Source organism: Sphaeramia orbicularis, chromosome 6, assembly GCF_902148855.1.
Source record: "Sphaeramia orbicularis chromosome 6, fSphaOr1.1, whole genome shotgun sequence".
Taxonomy (NCBI): domain Eukaryota; kingdom Metazoa; phylum Chordata; class Actinopteri; order Kurtiformes; family Apogonidae; genus Sphaeramia; species Sphaeramia orbicularis.
The window spans coordinates 14,571,720-14,593,293 of NC_043962.1; the positions used below are offsets into that span (position 1 = coordinate 14,571,720).

Genomic DNA, 21,574 nt, shown 5'->3' on the forward strand with positions numbered 1-21,574 from the left:
CTGAAAGAAATGTGCAGTTTTCAAAATTGTACAGTAGAGTTTCCACACTGTAATAGACTCATGGAGGGAGGGAGAGAAAATAAATAAATATGGCATTTTTTCCACAACTTAAGTAGAAGTATGTATTCTTTGCACAGACAGTGTTTACATTTTGAAAGCCTTGTTGCATTTGAGAATGCATCCAATGGGGCATCACAATACAATTAGGCATGATGTGTTAATTCCATGACAGGAGATATGTGATGTTACCTACAATTAGTTTAATATCCCACATACAGGGTGGGGAAGCAAAATGTACAATATTTTGAGGCAGGGATTGAAAGACAGTGTATGACCAATTAGTTTATTGAAAGTCATGAGAATTTATTTGCCACAAGAAAATGTACATAATAGAAAATGTTTTTATTCTATGTGTCCTCCTTCTTTCTCAATAACTGCCTTCACACGCTTCCTGAAACTTGCGCAAGTGTTCCTCAAATATTGGGGTGACGACTTCTCCCATTCTTCTTTAATAGTATCTTTCAGACTTTCTCGTAATAGTTTTGCTCATAGTCATTCTCTTCTTTCCATTATAAACAGTCTTTATGGACACTCCAACTATTTTTGAAATCTCCTTTGGTGTGACGAGTGCATTCGGCAAATCACACACTCTTTGACGTTTGCTTTCCTGATTACTCATATGGGCAAAAGTTTCTGAAAAGGTATGGATAATAGTGTTAGGTATGATTATGACATCAATATATGTTTGGTTTCAAAACAATTGACGTAGTGCCTGCTTAGAAAAAAACAACTAAATGTTCATTGTAAATTTTGCTTCCCCACCCTGTACATTGGCAGCGGTATCGGTAGATATCGGAATTGGAAATTAAGCGTTGGACAATATCGGCATATCGGTTTTTGGCAAAAAAGCCAATATCGGACATCCCTACTTTTGTTTAATTTTTCAAAATTTTGTACTGTTATGTAGAAAATCAAGGTCAGTGATGTTACCATATTTGACCATTAAGTGGCAAAAAAATACTAGAAAAACACGTCAGGTGAAAGGAACATATATTTTAGAAAATTATAACAACTTTTGTATATCTTCTTTTGTATGTTGTATGTCATATATCTTAAACCCCCCCACACACACACATTATGATGATGTAATGTAAATATTGTATAATGCTGTACTTAAATCGCTTTGTCACTTGGTGTCGTTTCTATAAAGGTTAAAAAAAAAAGAAAGAAAATTATAACATCACTTTTCGAACAGTAGACCAACATAAGTCCTGATCCAGCCCTCGTCCACATCCACATTCTCCCTTTGAACATCATTCCTTACATTAGTACCATTACTTCATGGTACCTAACAAAGCAGGTCCACTCACTGTTCATGCAGAGGTGGACCTTACAGACCCTGGAGACCACATTGGACCTGAGATTATTGACTCACTGTCCTCACTGTCTTGTAATGTACGTGGAAATGACCAAAAATAGTTATTTGCCCGATAAAGGGTTGACTTTTCTTAAGTGATTTATCACCATTTATTCCAATATTATTACTGTATTTTGTGTTTTTTCAGTGAAAATAAGGCATTTTCCTGTATTTAATTTACTGATCATGTAGATGTTTGTGAAAGATCAGATTAAAGTTGAAGGTTATTATATCAAAATCAGAGAAAACTGAAGAAAAAGTGACGTTTTCAGTAAAGATATCACTAACTTAATATTAGCACATTAGCTAACTAACCTTGGTTCCCACTCTGTCTGCCAAACTAGATCTTTACGGATTCCCTTGATACAGAAAAATTAGGTGTTTCACTTTTAGTTTTTTGTTTGTTCAGCCCTTTACTTTACTGGTCAGTTCAAGAAAAATGCTAATAAAATAATAAAAATAATGATATGTGTCAGCACAGAGATAAGCACCAAGTGAAACGATGCATGTAAATGGACGAGGAGCTTAAAGCTAACTTTAGAGACACAGAAAATTGCAATCTAAGGTAGAAAAAAAAAACACTGACTGTGGAAATTTACAGTAATCACTATAGGCTGCTGGAGATAAACACATGAACTGAGCCCCTTGTGAACCTGAACTGGTATCTCAAGTTATAGCACTGTGACATCAGATTTAACCCATATAGACCCAGTGCTAGTTTGGTGGTAGTTCCCAAATTAATTTTTCCTCTTTATTTAACCTTTCATTAGTGATTTATCACCTTTTATGATAAGATTATCCTCTTCATTTTGCTTTTTTTCAGTGAAAATCAGGTGTTTTCCTATATTTATTTTACTTCTCATGTACTTTAATCATCATGCTGAGATTACATTTGAGGGTTATCATACCAAAAGTGACTTTTTCAGTAAACTGAACATAAACCAAGTGTTTCAATCTGCTGTCACTGATCCAACTCCATGGGTTTTACTGGTGAATCAATGTTGTAGAACACAGGTGTCAAACATGCGGCCCGGGGGCCAAAACCGGCCCACCAAAGGTTCCAGTCCGGCCCCTGAGATGAATTTGCAAAGTGCAATTTAGGGCATCAAGCTCAAAAATAATATCATAATAATATATAAATAATGACAACACCATTTTTTTCTCTTCGACTTAGTGCAAAAAACATTAAATTATGAAAATGTTTACATTAACAAACTATCCTTTAACAATAAAATGTGAATAACCTAAAATGTCTGAAGTAAATTAAGTGCAATTTTAACCATTTTCTGCCTGTTACTAAATGTTTTGTACCTTTGTAGATCGGATCTGTAATGCATATGTATAAACGATAAGTCAAGGCATAATATTGATAAAATTGTACTTACACTTTTTAACAAATTAAATTTTTTTCAGGTTATTCACATCCTTTTTATTTGGATAGTGTGTAAATGTAAATATTGTCATAATTTAATGTTATTTTTTGCACTAAAACCATTTGGAGTTATCATTATTTATTAGCTATCATGCTATTATTGTAGCGGTTCGGCCCACTTCAGATTAAATTGGGATGAATGTGGCCCCCGAAAGAAATTAGTTTGACGCCCCTGTTGTAGAAGATGACGGTGTTTCCACGGTAACTACAGAGCCTCTGAACGTCCAAATGGGTCATATCTGATGACCATGAAAAGATGACAAACTGTATTTTACACCAATTATTTGCATGGATTGATAAAATTAATGGATAATCAGATATTAAACATTTTATATCAGTAGATGGTTTTGGTCACTGGTGGATATTTGGTTCTTTATGGGTTAAAATGAACTTTTCTAATATACACAACAGGTCCAATTTCAACCAAAAAAGTAGGCACGCAAGTCCAAATAGGTCATACAGTTTGCAGAAAAAATTATTAAACCACCCTTGTTTTTTTTTTTTAATTTCTTGTTCATTTTAATGCCTGGTACAACTAAAGGTACATTTGTTTAGACAAATATAATGATAACAACAAAAATAGCTCATAGGAGTTTAATTTCAGAGCTGATATCTAGACATTTTCCATGGTTTTTTGGGGGTTTTTTTGTTGTTTTTTTTCCGTAATAACCAAAATCACTTCAGTTCTTACATCAGTAGCTATGGAATTGTACTGATTTTTTACAGTGTTATGGACAATTTATGATTTTAGTCAACTGTTATTGAGATACATGAACTGCACAAAAAAAAAAAACATCATTCAAAATCATTTTTCTTTACTAAAACTATATGCTGTATATGACTGGAGAAACACATCTGGAATGAATATATTACAAGCAAGCATATATACTACAAGCATAAATTACAAACAAGTTGCATGAATTCTTTTTGAGCAGCAAAGGTCTCCAGAAGAATAACACTGGGTTACAAAAAAATGTTTTTTTGCAATTTGTCTAGGTTTTTTCAACTGAATTCGGACCATTTTGCACCGCTAAATCCAAAAATGACATCTGTTTTTCTAAATCAGGTCAGGTTTTTTTGCTAATTTGATTTTGAAAAATTTGATCTTCTCACAAAATATAATAATTATTACCAAAATAAGATTGGTAAGCACACTTTATGAAACTTGTGACTTGATTCCTGTTAGGTACAATGGTGTATTCACCGCAGATGTAGCAGAATACGTCAGGCTTATTTTTGCAAGATCTTCTAGTCGAAGCCATTTCATTCACCTGTAATATTAAAAAAAAACAATCATAAATTGGCAAAAGTAAAATCTTCAGAACTCGTTTATTGCAAGAAATATGAAAGAATTTTGTATCATATGATGTGAAAATGCCCATAAATGTAAGCAAAAATGTTAAAAAGCCAATATGTAGCATAGTTCAGAAAGTTGACCTGATTGAGCAAAATTAATGGGATTTTTGGATTCAGCACACCAAAATTATCCTAAATCAGCTCAAAAAACTTAAACAATAAATTTGTTGTTGACCAGTGTAATCTTGATTTTTTTAGACGTTTTCAGAAAGTAAAATTTCTTGATTAATCAATTGTTTCATTATATTGACCAGCTGTTGTCACGTGTCACAAAATTATTAGACCACCTCTTGTTTTCTTCAATTTCTTGTTCATTTTAATGCCTGGTACAACTAAAGGTACATTTGTTTGGACAAATATAATGATAACAACAAAAATAGCTCATAACAGTTTAATTTAAGAGCTTATATCTAATGCATTTTCCATGTTTTTTTTAATAATAACCAAAATCACTTCAGTTCTTACATCAATATCTATGGCATTGTACTGACAAAAACAGTGCTTTTAGGCATTCCGTGTTTTCTTTTCTGTCTGTTTTAGTCACATGATACACACAGGAGTTAGGACTTGATTGCATAACCATTGTTTTTGATGACTTTTGATGGTCTGATAATTTTTTCTGACCATAAAAAGACGACAAAAAGTATTTTACACCAATTATTCACATGTATTGATAGAATTAGTGGATCAACAGGTATTAAACACTGTAGATGCAGTAGATGCTTTTGGTCACTGGTGGATATTTGGGTGTTTATGGGTTAATAAGCAGGTTGAAGATAAGGCAAACAGAGGACGGGGACTCAGCAGTGTCCATGAACCCACTCCAACTTTGGTGTCCAGACAGTCGAATTAGTCCCAGACCCAATCAATAAAAAGTGATCCGATATAAAAACTGCCAAAAATCTAAAAATACAGTGAACATTTGGTCACATCAGGACTATACTGAATATTTGATAAGTCTAAAAATAAGGTGAATATACCGTTGCACTTTCCATTCATTCTCAATCCAAGTGGGTGTTTGATGGAGTGTTCTCCTACCATCTGCTCACCACAATTTATTTCATCCCCCCCCCCTTTTCTTTATTTTTTGTCATTCGTCAAGTAATAGTTTTAAGTTGTCGAGTGTTTGTGCCTGAAGTTTTAAGAAACAGATAAACACATATAAACAGGCTGGGCTTTAAGAAAAATCCTTCTGATTGTACTGATGGGGATTTGATGGCACACACAGATGGAGATTTGTGGAAACTTTGTGTTTGTTTTAAATGCTGCTTTTCACATTGTTTTTTTTTATATGTGTTTGTTTTAACCAAAATACCACATTACATCAAAAAAGGATGAAATGGGGAAGAAAAAAAGCATAGTTTGCATTTCTGAAATACTCACTGTAGTTCAATATTTTACTTGCACACTTGGACATTTGATGTAGATTACTTGAATAAAAAAGTCAAAGTAAAACCTAGCTTAGAGTTAACAGCAGTGGGAGACAAGTGAAAGATGCGTTTTTGCATATTTGTGGCACATTTCAGCATGAAGTGAAATGGCTTCAGTACTTTATCTTGTGTCTCTTAAGGAACTTTAAAGTATGATGCAACAAAATGCAACAGTCTCATGCAACTTAAGCAATGCCAATTTTTGTCGCTTCACTTGTCAGCGTGGCTTCACATCCAGTTATCTGAGCAATATTCAGTTATTTTTACCCCACTCCCCCGAAGGGGAGGCAAGAGGTATTGTTTTTGGTTCGGTTTCTTTGTTTCTTTGTTTGTTTACACTCTAGCAGCAAAACTGTTGGTTGGATTCCAACCAAATTGGGTTTATTGATTGCCAGTGATCCAGAATAGATGCAATTACATTTTGGGAACAGTAGGTCAAAGTTCACATTTTTTATGAATTTTTTTAAATCTTTTTTTTTTTCCCCCATTTACTTTTAATGGGCGAAATTTCACATGTCTGTAGCAGCAAAACTATTGTTGGAATTCATACCAAATTGGGTTTATAGATTGCCAGTGACCAAGAACAGATGTGGTTGCATTTTGGGAAAAGTAGGTCAAAGTTTAAATTTTTTATGATTTTTTTTAAATCTTTTTTGTCCCATTTACTTATAATGGGCGAAATTTAATATGTCTGTAGAAGCAAAACTATTGGTTGAATTCATACCAAATTGGATTTATAGATTGCCAGTGACTTAGAATAGATGTCATTACATTTTAGGAAGAGAAGGTCAAAGTTTAAATTTTTTATGAATTTTTAAATCTTTTTTTTTTTTTCCCATTTACTTATAATGGGCAAAATTTCATATGTGTGTAGAAACAAACTGTTGGTTGAATTCATACCAAATTGTATTTATAGATTGCCAGTGACCCAGAATAGATGTGATAACATTTTGGGAAAAGTAGGTTAAAGTTTACATTTTTTATGAATTTTCTTAAATCTTTTTTTTTTCCCCATTTACTTTTAATGGGTGAAATTTCACGTCTGTAGCAGCAAAACTATTGGTTGAATTCATTCCAAATTGGGTTAATAGATTGCCAGTGACTTAGAATAGATGTCATTATATTTGGGGAAAAGTAGGTCAAAGTTCAAACTTTTTATGAATTTTTTTAATTCCCCATTTACTTATAATGGGCGAAATATCAAATGTCTATAAAAACATCAATTTTGTTTCAATTTACTTTAAACCTGGCATATATTTATAGAGGCAGTTGATATGTTGACATCAGCACACGCATAGACATGATGACATCAGCTGGATCGATGCCAAAATAAGCTACAATACATGCAAGGGGCCGGGTTTGTTGTGCCTGGAACCACTTGTTTTTTTGTTTTTTTGTTTGTTTGTTTTTTTATAATACATCAGGTTAGCTCTGCTCTGCTAATCAGTACCTGTGCAGACCCAACGCAGACTAGATGGACTTCACATCTGAGAGCAGATTTCCTTACATTAACTCCACTTTGTCTTTGTGTCGCCCACAGCCACACACTCCCAAATCATGCTTTTGCACAGTCTGAAGAAAGCCAACTATCAGCTACCGTTGCTCATCACTGACTCGGGGGTGCCGCCTTTGTCCAACAACACAGAGGTCAAAGTTCAGGTGTGCGTGTGCAAGAAGAACAAGATGCACTGCAGCTCCGCCCACTCCCACAGCACTAGCCTTCTCGTGCTGCTCGGGACGCTCCTGCTCACCCTATTCTGTAAGTACATTGTTGATTTTATCCATTATTCTATTATATGCATGCATTTACAGCCCATATTTAGGTTAACTATTCAGTAAATGGAACCTGAGAACCAATTTAATATATAATGTATTTAAAAAAAAATAAACTATACTTTTTTCTTTCTTAAATTGTTAAAGGTTAAATAGAAATTAGAAATAAATGAGGCTGACTTATGAACATTTTTAAGGCTCTGGGGCCTCACTAGTAATGAACACTGAAAACTTATAGCATCGTTGTGGTTTTTTTTTAAGAAGTCGTTAACATAGGAGCAGAAAGTAACACAGCACTGCAGAAAATTCACACAGTTTCAACAATAAATAACACATAAAATGATAGATTGAGGATAAAGTGAATGGGAAAGATGATATAATAGAGTTTAAAACACTGCAATATGGCAAAATAAGCAAAAGTTGTTGATACACAAACTGGAATGTCTCCAAAATGTGTGGTTGAACGGTTACACACAAGCGTCTGCAGCTGAATGCGATATGAATATGTTTAAAATCGATATGAATATGTTGAAAGTCTAACAAGAAATATACTTAAAGGTACCCCCCAGCTCAGCAACAATGCAGAGGAGTGAAGCCCTGGTACCATGAGTGAAATATGGTGGGCTGAAGATTCAAGATTCAGGATTCTTTATTGTCATTCAACATGGTGTGATGAATAAGTTTGCAATCCACACACTGCAAAAATAAAACTCTTACCAAGGGTATTTTTCCCATTTCTAGTTAAAATATCTCATCACACTTAAAATAAGACATAATCACCTAAAGAGTAACTTTTCAGTGAGATATAAGAGCTGATTTTTAGACAATAGATCTGGAAAATTTTATTAAAAGAAATATTACCAAGATCATTTTCACTTGTTGCGTTGGCAGATTTTTTGCTTGAATTAAGCAAAATAAATCTTAAATTAAGCAAAAAAAAAAAAAAAAGGCTATTGTATTCCAAAATTACTAATATCTCCCAAAATAGTCGTCTTATCAACTTGCCATTTTCGCTAGTCTTTTCCTTAATCAAAAATACACTAGTAAGTCAAACTGCAGCTGTCAACTCTGTTCGTAGTTTCACGACGGCAATAGTTACATTAGTTATGGACCGCCAAAAAAAAAAAAAAACAGTTACAGACCTCACCCCTACGTATATATGAGATTTTTTTTTTTGCTTAATTCAAGCAAAAAAAATCTGCCAATAGAACAAGTGAAAATTATCTGGGTAAGTTTTCTTGAAGTAAGATTTTCAAGATCTATTGTCTAAAAATGAGTTCTTACATCTCACTGAGAAGTTACTCTTTAAGTGATTCTGTCTTATTTTAAATGTGATGAGATATTTTGACTAGAAATGAGAAAAATACACTTGGAAAGAGTTTCATTTTTTCCAGTGCAGGATCGATAGTGAATGAGGCTACATCCAGACGACATCGCTCGTGGTATTTTTCTTTCGCGGATTCTAAAACTTTTGCGTCCATACACGTATCGTTTCAAGAAATAGATGGAAACGGGAAAACTGGGTTAAAACAGGGTGTAATACCTATGCCACACACTGTGCACAAGCCCAGACAGAACTGCAGGATACATTAAAATCGCAGAAGAATGCAGTGAGCATGTGCATGGGGTCCTACTTCAGTGTGCTGAGTACAAATATAAACACAAGAAGAAGAAAAAGAAGAAGGCAGGTTTGGTTGTAGCAGTGCTAATAAACTTAGCAACACCTGCAGCACAAACACAACTCTGTAATCTGCTGTTGTTGTTGTTACTGGATGTTACACCGTCATCCTCTACAACATTGATTCACCAGTAAAACCCATAGAGTTTAATTAATGACGGTGGATGGAGGTGCTTCATTTTATATTCAGTTAACCCTTTCATGCATAGTGGTCACAACAGTGAACAGCTGTTCAAAGGGGTTCTCTTGAATAATCATGGATTTTGTTGTTTTAGTTCCATATCAGCCAACACAGTGGGTGCTTATACATCATCCCATATACTGAAATTCATACCATTACTGTAACTGTGCTGTTCTAGATAAACCTGATCTGCAGTAACATGTTTGAGTGTAAAAAAAAATTGCTAATTGTTATTAGACTGTAATAGATAGTGGGGTTTTTTGGTTGTGTTTTTTTTTTTTTTTTTACTTTTTTTTTTTTTTTGGCATATTAGCTCCATGGAGGTATGCTAAAATCTGAGAAAACATCAGATTAGCAGCATTTTTAATTTCATAGTTTTCACACAGTATATCAGTAAATACATATTTCTTTGCTTCTAAAATTAAACACATGGTGTCCAGCTGAGTGGACATTTTTGTAACTCCATGAAAAATATGTTCATAAAAATCAATCAAATTGTTTATTTTTATGCCTGAAGAGGAATAAAAAAATCTTGATTAAGGTTCTTGTAATTCATGCATGAAAGGGTTAATGATAGATTTGCTGAAAAAGTAATTTTTTCATCAGTTTTCTCTGTTTTTCATATAATAAACTATGAATTTACCCTGAGCTTTAAAAAACATCTACATGATTAATGAATAAAATATAGGAAAATACATGATTTATACTGAAAAAATGTGAAATACTAACAATAATATTACAATAAATGGTGATAAATCACTTAAGAAAGGTTAAATATAAAGAAAAACTCAATTGGGAACACAAAAGTAGCGCTGGGTCTTTATGGGTTAATGGATTTTTGTTTGTGGAAGCTACTTTTATACCCAGCATCCAAACCATTCCAGTATTGTGGGATTCCTTAAATGGAGACTTTTGGAAAACTGCTGATGTTGTTTTAGTTTGGAAACTCCAGGATTCGAGGTGAAACATTTGGAAGTGATGATGCAGACATCTGCATTCCCGCCTGAGTGGGTTTAATTAATAACTTTGTATGTTCACTGATTCATCAGACCTTGAACACCAACTGTTCATTCAGCAAAGGATACAGAAATACAAACAATTCTGTCCTTGTTTCTTTGTAAGCAGTTCCAGAAAAATAGATAATTTTATCATTGGTAGAATGTCCTTAACCCTATAACGCCAAACGTATCATATTTGATACATGAGTTTTGAAGCCCTCTACATGATCAGTGTGATTTTTTTTTTTTTATTGGAAAACCTGATGTATACAATTAGATACATGCAATACACAGATAATCCACCAGAGGGGAGGAATTCGTTCACAAGAGGCCTTTCCAGTGACACTACAAGACTGTCATTAATAAGGAAGGAGGAAGAAGTTTGACAGTTTTGAAAAGGAATTTCCAATTTGTTAGACATGTTTGTGTTATATTATGTTTTTGTTTGTTCAAAAACTAGAAGCACTCGGTGAGCGCAGACCTCTGCCAAGGCAGATCAGTGCCCCCACCCCACCCCCAGATCACCACCAAAATTTAATCATTTGTTCCTTGCACCAGTATCAACTTTTCCTGAAAATTTCATGAAAATCCATCCTTAACTTCTTAAGTTATCTTGCTAACAAACAAACACGCAAACATGCACGCAAACACACAAAATGAAATTTTTATCCAAATCCATCCGTAACTTTTTGAGTTATCTTGCACATGGACAGACAAACAGACAGACAAACCAACGCCGGCAAAAACATAACCTCCTTGGCAGAGGTTATAATAATATTTGAACATTGAGACCCGATGTATCAAATATGATACATACATGTATAGCCTGTCCGTCCATGGGAGTGGATCTCTCCTTCCCTGTGGTTCTCTCAGAGGTTTCTCTTTTCCCACTGGGTTTTTGGAGTTTTTCTTTGCCGAGAAGGAGGGTCTAAGAACGGGGGATGCCCTGGACATTAATCCGTTTCCTTCATCTGCTGTTTATTTGACTGTTTTTCGTTTTCATATCCAACTAATTCTGTAAAATTGTGATATAGTACTCTACAAATAAAATGGAATTGAACTGAAATTAAAATATGATACAGAATTAAAACTCATAAATGGATATTGATATTTGAGAAAAAAAATTGGGGTTGTTCAGAAGGACCAGTAAAGGCTCCAGTTTCAAAGAACTGGAATTTTCTGTCAATGATGTAATGGTTCAGGCTTTACAGGGTTCATTTATGGTAACTCTCCTGTCTAGCATCATTATTAGCCTCAGTATTTATATGCATTTCAGGCATGTTAGAATGGACGGAGCTCATTTCTGAAATTTCAGTGAAATGCTTGGATGAATAATGATTGTTTTAAAAAGAAGGTATAAAGTCAGAATGTATTAGCATAGATGTAGCCTTAATGATTAGCAGGCCATTCATATGCACTGCTCATTTTTCTGATACTCACAGCATCCTTTTACTCAAAACACTAGTGTGCATTTTTACATTGAACTTTTGCAAAACTACATCTTGTTTCTCTTTCTTTTTCTTTTTTTTTTTTTTTTTGCCTGCCATGCCTACAGCGGTCCCCAGGAAGTCAAACTCAAATTCACTCTGAATGTCTCATTTAAGCCATTAGTGATAAATGAATAATTCAACCGCCCCTACTCACAACACGAATGTAATGGCGGACGTCCAACAGCTAGTTTTAGAGAAAAGAAAAATGATTTATAACTTAAAGGCTCCCTCATCATGTTTCGCTGTTGAGTCTGGGGGTTTTGTATGCCAGAGGTAGAGTACAGTAGTTGGAAAAAGAAACATAGAAGAAGAAGACGAGTAGTGAGAACGAAGGAGGCAGGAAAATACAACAAGACAAAGGAAAATATGATTATAGCAGGGGGCTTGTGCAGGTCTTAAAAAGTCTGGAATTTTGTGTGAAAGTCTAAATAAAGGGTGGAAAAAAGTTTATCTGGAGTATCCTCAAAGGCACATAATCTTGTAAAATAAAAAATACATGAGGAAAGCATGAAAAGTTATGTGATTCCACTAACCGGTCAGTACTGGAATGATTCTAGTGAAACTTCTCGTTGATATCCATGCACTTTTGTGATTTTCATGTGTTTTGACAACATTTCTGTCAATAAAAGATAATTTACTGCGACTTAAGCATTAATTCATTTATACATTTATAAACCCAGAAAGACCCAGTGCTGCTTTTGTGTTAATTTTAGCTCTATTTAACCTTTCTCAAGTGATTTATCACCACTTATGATAATAATATCCTCTGTATTTACCGTTTTTTCCAGTGTAAATTAGGCATTTTCCTTTATTTAATCGCTGACCATGCTGATGTTCATTAAAGCTGTGAGTAAATTCAAAGGTTGTTAAATCAGAAACAGAGAAAACTGAAGAAAAAGTGACATTTTCAACAAATATATCAATAACTGAGCAGTAGTCGCTTTTCCATTGGACATCTGCGCAAAACTTTACAAATTTTTGCTAAATGTTGAAAAAACAGAAGTGCGTAATGTCAGTTTTTTCATTAAACTACAAATGCAATGATTTGTTTATTCATTATCGTGAGAAACATAAATATGACGATGAACATAAATATCCGTTGTTTTGAATCTAGAATGCTCCTCTATCTCGTACTAAATTCGTACTAAATTCAAAAAGGATTCAGTTTCCTCACATGTCCACACATTTGTTTTAAAATTACTCTTCTTCACTTGTTTTAACATCCATCAACATCCGTTTTTTTGTTCATGTGAAAGGTATTTCCATTTCCAAGTTTTGCATGATATACCAATTTTGCTACACCTGAAAAACCACCTCTTGCAAGCACAAAAACTTTTCATCAAAAAACAAGTTTGGTGAAATTGTTGTTTTTACATATGGCAAATTTTATATATATTTTTTATATATTTTTATATTCGTGCAATTTGAGGGTTGTCATGGAAGTTTCTAGCACTATTTTGAAGCAAGAACACAAAAACTCACTGAATTGGGGTTAAAGCAAATACATTGTTACATGTAAGAATATTGAGACAACAGACTGCAATTGTCCAAAGCCTTGCCCCCTGCCATCTGATCGACAGAAGAAAATTATCCAAAAAATTATCTGCTATAAGAAAAAAAACAGAACAGCCCGAAAAATTATCCGCTGTAAGAAAAAAAAGTGAACAGCCCAAAAAATTATCAACTATAAGAAAAAAACAAGAGAACAGCCCAAAAAATTATCAACTATAAGAAAAAAAGAGAACAGCCAAAAAATTATCCACTATAAGAAAAAAAAGAGAACAGCCCCAAAAAATTATCCACTATAAGAGAAAAGAGAACAGCCCCAAAAATTATCCACTATAAGAAACAAAAGAGAACAGCCCAAAAAATTATCAACTATAAGAAAAAAAAGAGAACAGTCCAAAAAATTATCCACTATAAGAAAAAAAGAGAACAGCCCAAAAAATTATCAACTATAAGAAAAAAAAAGAGAACAGTCCCAAAAAAATTATCCATTATAAGAAAAAAGAACAGCCCAAAAAAATTATCCATTATAAGGAAAGAAAGAGAACAGCCCAAAAAATTATCAACTATAAGAAAAAAAAGAGAGCAGCCCAAAAAAATTATCCACTATAAGAAAAAAAAGAGAGCAGCCAAAAAAATTATCCACTATAAGAAAAAAAGAGAACAGCCCAAAAAATTATCCACTATAAGAAAAAAAGAGAACAGCCCAAAAAAATTATCCACTATAAGAAAAAAAGAGAACAGCCCAAAAAATTATCAACTATAAGAAAAAAAAGAGAACAGCCCAAAAAATTATCAACTATAAGAAAAAAAAGAGAGCAGCCCAAAAAAATTATCCACTATAAGAAAAAAAAGAGAGCAGCCAAAAAAATTATCCACTATAAGAAAAAAAGAGAACAGCCCAAAAAATTATCCACTATAAGAAAAAAAGAGAACAGCCCAAAAAATTATCAACTATAAGAAAAAAAAGAGAACAGCCCAAAAAATTATCAACTATAAGAAAAAAAAGAGAACAGTCCAAAAAAATGTATCCATTATAAGAAAAAAAGAGAACAGCCCAAAAAATTATCAACTATAAGAAAAAAAGAGAACAGCCCAAAAAATTATCCACTATAAGAAAAAAAAGAGAACAGCCTAAAAAAATTATCCACTATAAGAAAAAAAGAGAACAGCCCAAAAAATTATCAACTAAAAGAAAAAAAAGAGAACAGCCCAAAAAATTATCCACTATAAGAAAAAAAAGAGAACAGCCCAAAAAAATTATCCACTATAAGAAAAAAAGAGAACAGCCCAAAAAATTATCAACTATAAGAAAAAAAAAGAGAACAGCCCAAAAAATTATCAACTATAAGAAAAAAAAGAGAGCAGCCCAAAAAAATTATCCACTATAAGAAAAAAAAGAGAGCAGCCAAAAAAATTATCCACTATAAGAAAAAAAGAGAACAGCCCAAAAAATTATCCACAATAAGAAAAAAAGAGAACAGCCCAAAAAATTATCAACTATAAAAAAAAAAAGAGAACAGCCCAAAAAATTATCAACTATAAGAAAAAAAGAGAGCAGCCCAAAAAAATTATCCACTATAAGAAAAAAAAGAGAGCAGCCAAAAAAATTATCCACTATAAGAAAAAAAGAGAACAGCCCAAAAAATTATCCACTATAAGAAAAAAAGAGAACAGCCCAAAAAATTATCAACTATAAGAAAAAAAAGAGAACAGCCCAAAAAATTATCAACTATAAGAAAAAAAAGAGAACAGTCCAAAAAAATGTATCCATTATAAGAAAAAAAGAGAACAGCCCAAAAAATTATCAACTATAAGAAAAAAAAGAGAACAGCCCAAAAAATTATCCACTATAAGAAAAAAAAGAGAACAGCCCAAAAAAATTATCCACTATAAGAAAAAAAGAGAACAGCCCAAAAAATTATCTACTATAAGAAAAAAAGAACAGCCCAAAAAATTATCCACTATAAGCAAAAAAAAAACCATCATCCACCTTTTCAGTTAAGGGGGCGCTGTTTACCTGAAAGGTCTCTTGCTTTAACATTAAGGCCACCACAAAAAATAAAAGCATAGGGTGAACATTATTAAGGCCTTCAGCTAATGTGGCTAATGCTAACGAAGTAACCCACTAAAAGCGTAAAAGCAGAGGTCGGCGTGTTAAAAATAACGTTATTTTAAAAATATATAGTGGATGATTTTTTTGGGTTGTTCTCTGTTTTTTCTTATAGTGAATAATTTTTTGGGCCGTTCTCTTTTTTTTCTTATAGAGGATAATTTTTTGGCCTGTTCTCTTTTTTTTCTTATAGTGGATAATTTTTTGGCCTGTTCTCTTTTTTTTTTTTCTTATAGTGGATAATTTTTTTGGCTGTTCTCTTTTTTTTCTCATAGTGGATAATTTTTTGGGCCGTTCTCTTTTTTTTTCTTATAGTGGATAATTTTTTGGCCTGTTCTCTTTTTTTTTTCTTATAGTGGATTATTTTTTTGGCTGTTCTCTTTTTTTTCTTATAGAGGATAATTTTTTGGGCTGTTCTCCTTTTTTTTCTTCTTATAGTGGATAATTTTTTGGGCTGTTCTCTTTTTTTTCTTATAGTGGATAATTTTTTGGGCTGTTCTTTTTTTTTTTCTTATAGTGGATACTTTTTTGGGCTGTTGCACCTCTGGGCCACAGTACATTACCCCCTCCCCGGTCCGACAGATTGAAAAGACAGTCAGTTTGTGTAGGGTCCGCAATGATTATCCTTTCATGGGGCCCATAATTGGCTTTTAGTCACTGGTGTATATTTGGGTCTTTACGAGTTAAAATGAACTTTTCTACTACACACAACAGGTACAATCTCAACCAAAAAAGTATGTACGCAAGTATAAAAGTACAAAAAGTCAAGTTCTTGGGGGAAAAAAAATTGCAGTTTTGAAAAAGTCTGGAATTTGTCTTTGGATAAACATCAAGCCTTCTGTTACAGGCCTGGATGATGCTGCAGCTGTAAGTGTCTTCTCGCTGCCAAATTTTTCTGTTTAATTGCAAAAATGTTTGAGCGTAGATCAAACGTCCCGTCATGTCTCCGTCTGCGTTTCCTCTCTCGCCTCTGTCTTGTTCTGTTCTGTACCTTAACATCTTTTTTTTTTTTTTTTTTGTTCCCTCCCACTCTCACGTCACAATGATCACTGCCGCCTGCTTTTCATGCCCGTGTCCTGTCTCTTATCCTCCGTCGCTCAACACTCCCTCCGCTCTTTTTCCGCCATCTCCCTTATTTGGCAATCAGCCGCACTCGCGCCCCATAATCCTTTGCTTGCAGGCAGAATCTGTGCTTCTCATCTTCTCATTTTCTCTCGGTATCTATGAATTGCAGCATCTTCCATGACCCATCGATCTTCCTCTGGGTATGGATCAATCTGTCTATTGATGCATATCTTTCCGAAGCGCTCGCACGTAGCCGATGCCTGTTCTGCGTGGAAGACTTAGTTTGAATCTGCGTCTTAAAGAACCCATCATTCTCATCTCGGGAGCACTTACCTACCTGCAACTTCTGCTAAAAACTCATGACTCATAAGACACAAAGCGCAAAAGTATTAAATTAAACCGACAACGCATAGCAAGCAACAGCATAAGAACACCACTCTCCGGTGTTGATAGACCATTAGTCGCGGTTTTCACTGCAACACACTAATCATAAGCGTAAGCCGATGCTGCGTCAGCGCTCCTGGGCGAGCAGCCACCTCTCAGAAAGTTTTATGGCAGCTATCCTGAGAGTATCCCAGCTGGAAACAGTCAGTTAGCTTTCACGCTTTCCTTTTTTAAAAAATATTTTGTTATCTACGGTTGCCATGGTAGCCGCCTCAGAGTCGGAACTAGAAAGCGTGATAATTGCTTGACATGCCAAGATGACATTAGGGGAGTCTTCTCCTGCTCAGATGTCCTTTTTACTCGACACGACAACGCTGTTCATTACTCTACTGTAAACAATGTGATAGACAGCGGCATTCATTAACCAAATACTGCACAGGTGACAGATTCCTGATCCGATGTTTGTGCACGCGTGTATTCGCTTAGAATGAATAGTATTGTGCAAGTTACTTCCAAATTGCAGATGACTTATTTCTGTTATTTAAAAGTAGTTCCTTACCTTAGCTTATAGAATAGGAATAACGAGGTGTCAAACAGTACAGAAAACACTCCAGATGAGTCAGAGCACCTAGCTTTAGGCGCAAGGTCTCAGCTGACCAGCCTGCTTCATAATACTACCTTAGTTAATACAGATGACATACACATAAGAAAAAAAAAACACTTGCCACTACTAGGGCTGTGTATCGGCAAGAATCTGGCGATACGATACAAATCACAATACTAGGATCATGATACGATATATCAAGATATATCATGATACTGTTAAAAAGGCCATTTTTGTTTGTTTCTTTTTTTTAAATGATGATTTCCTTGAAGAATTGAATTACACCAGAAATATGCACCAGAAATATTTATTTGATCCCAACAGGATCTAATGCTGTTTGAGCACAAAATGTTCCTGTGCTCAAACTGAAATTCTGTTTTACAGACATTACAGTTTCAGATCCTGTTCAAATGTTCATATTCTGTTAGTTCAGAACTAACATCAGAACAGTATTTTAGTTCAATCCCAACAAAGGAACGAACATTATTGAATAAAAGAGTGTTAAATGAGAAGAAATAAAATATAAACAAAAAAGAAAAAACAAAAACTAAAATGAACCTCTGCCATATCTGCAGTTGAATAAATACCTAGAAATTTCAATACAGTACTTTTTAATATCAATACAGTATTGTGAAATGAAATATCGCAATATATTGCAGAACCGATATTTTCTTACAGCCCTAGTCACTACTAGAATTAAGTCGTAAAATATCAAGATAAAACCCATCATTTTCTGAGAATGTCATCAAATGCAAAGGAGTCATAATTTTATGAGAATGAAGTCGTAATATTATGAGAATAATCTCGTTATATTTTGAGAATAAAGCCATCATATTATCAGAATAATGTCGTAATTTAAAAACAGGTGGGAACAATATAGTTTACAAAAATGAAGTCGTACCCACTCGTCGTATAATGGAGAACTTGGAACATTTTGTGAGGTTATATTTTCATTTGGGGTTTACGCACAATGAAACGCTGACCCTATTAGCCCCGCCCACCATCGACACATTAGCATCAGTCTAAGGACTTTGAAACAAGTTTGCACACATTTGGGTTTGTTTCGTTGTAAGAACCCAACCGATTCCAAGCAAATTGCCTCTTTTGTGGAAGAGGAACTGACTACAGGTGGTCGGCTGCAGGGCTATCAGTGGTTACTCCAGAGAACTAAACAGAGAGGGTTTGTGGTGATGGTGGGCGGGGCTAATAGTGTCAGTGTTTCACTGTGCGTAAACCCCAAATGAAACTATAACCTCACAAATGTTCCAAGTTCTCTATTATGTAATGAGTGAGTCCAACTTCAGCGTAAATTATGATATTTTTCCCACCTGCTTTTAAATTACGACAATAATCTCATAGTATTATGCAGCATTTCCACTGGTAAGGTGTTGCCATGGCGCAGCGCCACGGCCAAATCCTTGCCGCCACACCATGCATTTCATACAAAATAATCATCACCATCACATTACACTTATACATATCAGCTAAAATTTTCTTCGAGGTCTTATTTATGTCTTTGTGCATAAGAAATCCATATAAGTGAATCCCCAAAGGAACTTTGTGTTGGAAAATACAAGTTACGCAAATTTACAGGATTTCAATTCTGTTGCAACATGTTGATGGTCATATGAACTATGTTTTCAGCTCAAAAATGTCCAATTTCATCACAATTAATGCTATATTTTCATGTCACAAATGGCCAAGTTATATTTGAACTGAATTTACCTGAAAAACTAATATTCTATTCTTTTAGATTCCCCTATTTTTCTTGCAAGATTCTATCCTACATATCTCATGTTTTATTTTTACAGGTTCAATATGGAGTATGGTGCTGATCCATCCTGCTTATGTTACGCCAATACATACATTAAGAATGTCACACGTCACTTTTTAAATCAACAGTTTTCTAATAATAAGCATTTTTATAAAGAAATGACAATTCTATATTGTTATTTACTCTTTAGTATGATGATAAACTATACAATAAATAATTCTGATCCTAGTTTTTGCACAGGGATCATTTGTGGAAACGGTGACATGGCTGCCGAGCATCAGTATGATGGGATCTGTAACAACCATGTCACATCCGTCCACTGCCACATTTTGTGTTTTTGTGTCAGCTGTTATTGTTTTAGATCCACAATACTAACATTTATGAATAAGAGGAGAATTAGCAATAGTAAGTATAGAAGTTTATTCCTAATAAACTACTGGTACTGACCAGATCACCATGGGTAATGTCACGTCCGTCCACCAGCAAAAGTTTTCACATACACGTGCTATTCAAAATCCAATATTTCTGAAAATATAGCTTCCACTGTCAAATAATATCAGTCGTCTGTGCACAAATGTATTAACATTATTTTTACACATAGTTCTATGCATTTCTTACAACTTTTTTTTTTTTGGACAAAAATGGCCACTCATTTGACCCCCTAAGTAAATTTTCGCTGACTTGTACAATATATAATCGGTCAGGAAAAACGTCCTGCCCTCTCAAATGAAAGTTTGTGAAGCTTCAGGAGGTAGGGAAAAGATTAAAAAAGTGTTAAGTTACATTTTTACTTCCGTGTACGGCACGATCCGCACTGCTCCATACCCCCATAGTATTATAAGTAGGATGGAAACCGGCCTTACACTACTGCATTACAGCCAAAAGTAATCCACTACTCTAATGTATGACTTTTTTAACACATTACTCTGAACACTGGGAGTGAATGTTTGTAAAGTCCCGCCATGGCAACAGTCGGCCAGGAGCTGGAGGTTAGAAAGAGAAACTACTATTGCATGTGCAGGTCTCTGGTGTAAATCTCTGATGATATTACTCGGTGACAGCGGTCCGCCCCCCCGCCGCCATCATTCAGACGCAGGACATTTCTCTGCACACGCTCAAACACACACATATAGACTCAGACTCAGGTGCCCAGAGACGTGACTCCTGTTTGAGCTCATCACAGAGACCAGAGCTGGGGGACCGATAGAGAGGACTGATCACTGCAGTGTATAGTCAGATAGGCTGACGGAGAGGCACACACCATCCTGTTTCAATTCCCTTATCTCCGAGCTGAACTCTGACCCCGCAGGAGAGAGACGAGGGGAAGAAAAATGGAAAGAGCCAGAGGGGCAGGATGGGAAAAGGAGACGGGTATAAAGGTGTGAAGATTAAACTCTTTTGTTTTGTTCTGTTTTTGCCCACTGGGCTACAGGTGTATGCATCACAGTTAACTTCATCTCTTTTCTCTGCCTCCGTTGCCCTCCGTTCGACCATTTTATCGCAGAGCTTTGTCGGATGTTTGATCCTGATTGGTCAGTGATTCCCATCTAGTGTCTGTCATATTATGTGATGTCTGTTTACCAGAACAAAAGTAAGACAAACAGACTGTTGCTATGCTATATGCACTTCCAAACATACGGTCTAATAATACCACATCAAGTTGTTGTTGTTATTATTGTGGAATAACCTCCTGAGACCCAGGAAAGTTCAAGTTTTGGCTTTTTTTACATTAAATAATTGCATTTATTGGAAACAGCAGGATGCAACAGTTTTTCAGATGCATTTTTTTTTTTTTAATTTTTATGGAATGCCCTTTGCAGTAGACAACGTTTTTTTGTTTGTTTGTGTGTTTTGTTTGTTTTTTTCAATAAAGCTGTGAAACTCTTGTCCCCTACAGAGAAAAAAAATGCATTGCTGGATCTCAGGAGGATAAGGAAAAAAACTGTGAAATACAGGACTTGATTGGCTTGCTGTAAATTAGAATAGAATAGAATAGAATAGAATAGAATAGAGTTATTACCTTATTTATTTCACTTTCAAATGCACATTCATATATTTTGTATTTGTATTTAATGCTTTATTTGACAGGGACCGGTAGGGATGGGAATCGAGATCCGGTTCTTTTTGAGAACTGGTTCCCAGTAGCTCAATTCCTTGGAATCGTTTGCCTGCCTGCTTAACGATTCAGCCTTCATTGCGCATGCGTGATGACATCATATGTATGCTGAGTTGTTTTGGTTTAGAACAAAGCCAACGTGGCATCGAGGCAGAAACACTCCAAAGTCCGGCTATATTTCATGTGAAAAGACAACACCAGGCCACTTGGAACACACACAAATCTTCCATTTCTTCAAAACAGGGAAATCCCTCCAA

The 21,574-nt window shown here is 34.7% G+C and overlaps 1 protein-coding gene across 1 annotated transcript in view; it reads left to right on the forward strand.

The window, feature by feature from the left end:
• cdh13 (cadherin 13, H-cadherin (heart)) overlaps positions 1-21,574 on the forward strand; it is a 1,127,464-nt gene that overhangs the window by 1,070,623 nt on the left and 35,267 nt on the right. Inside the window, 1 exon segment of the mRNA XM_030136869.1 lies at positions 7,176-7,394. Within this exon segment, the coding sequence (XP_029992729.1) occupies positions 7,176-7,394 (219 nt within the window).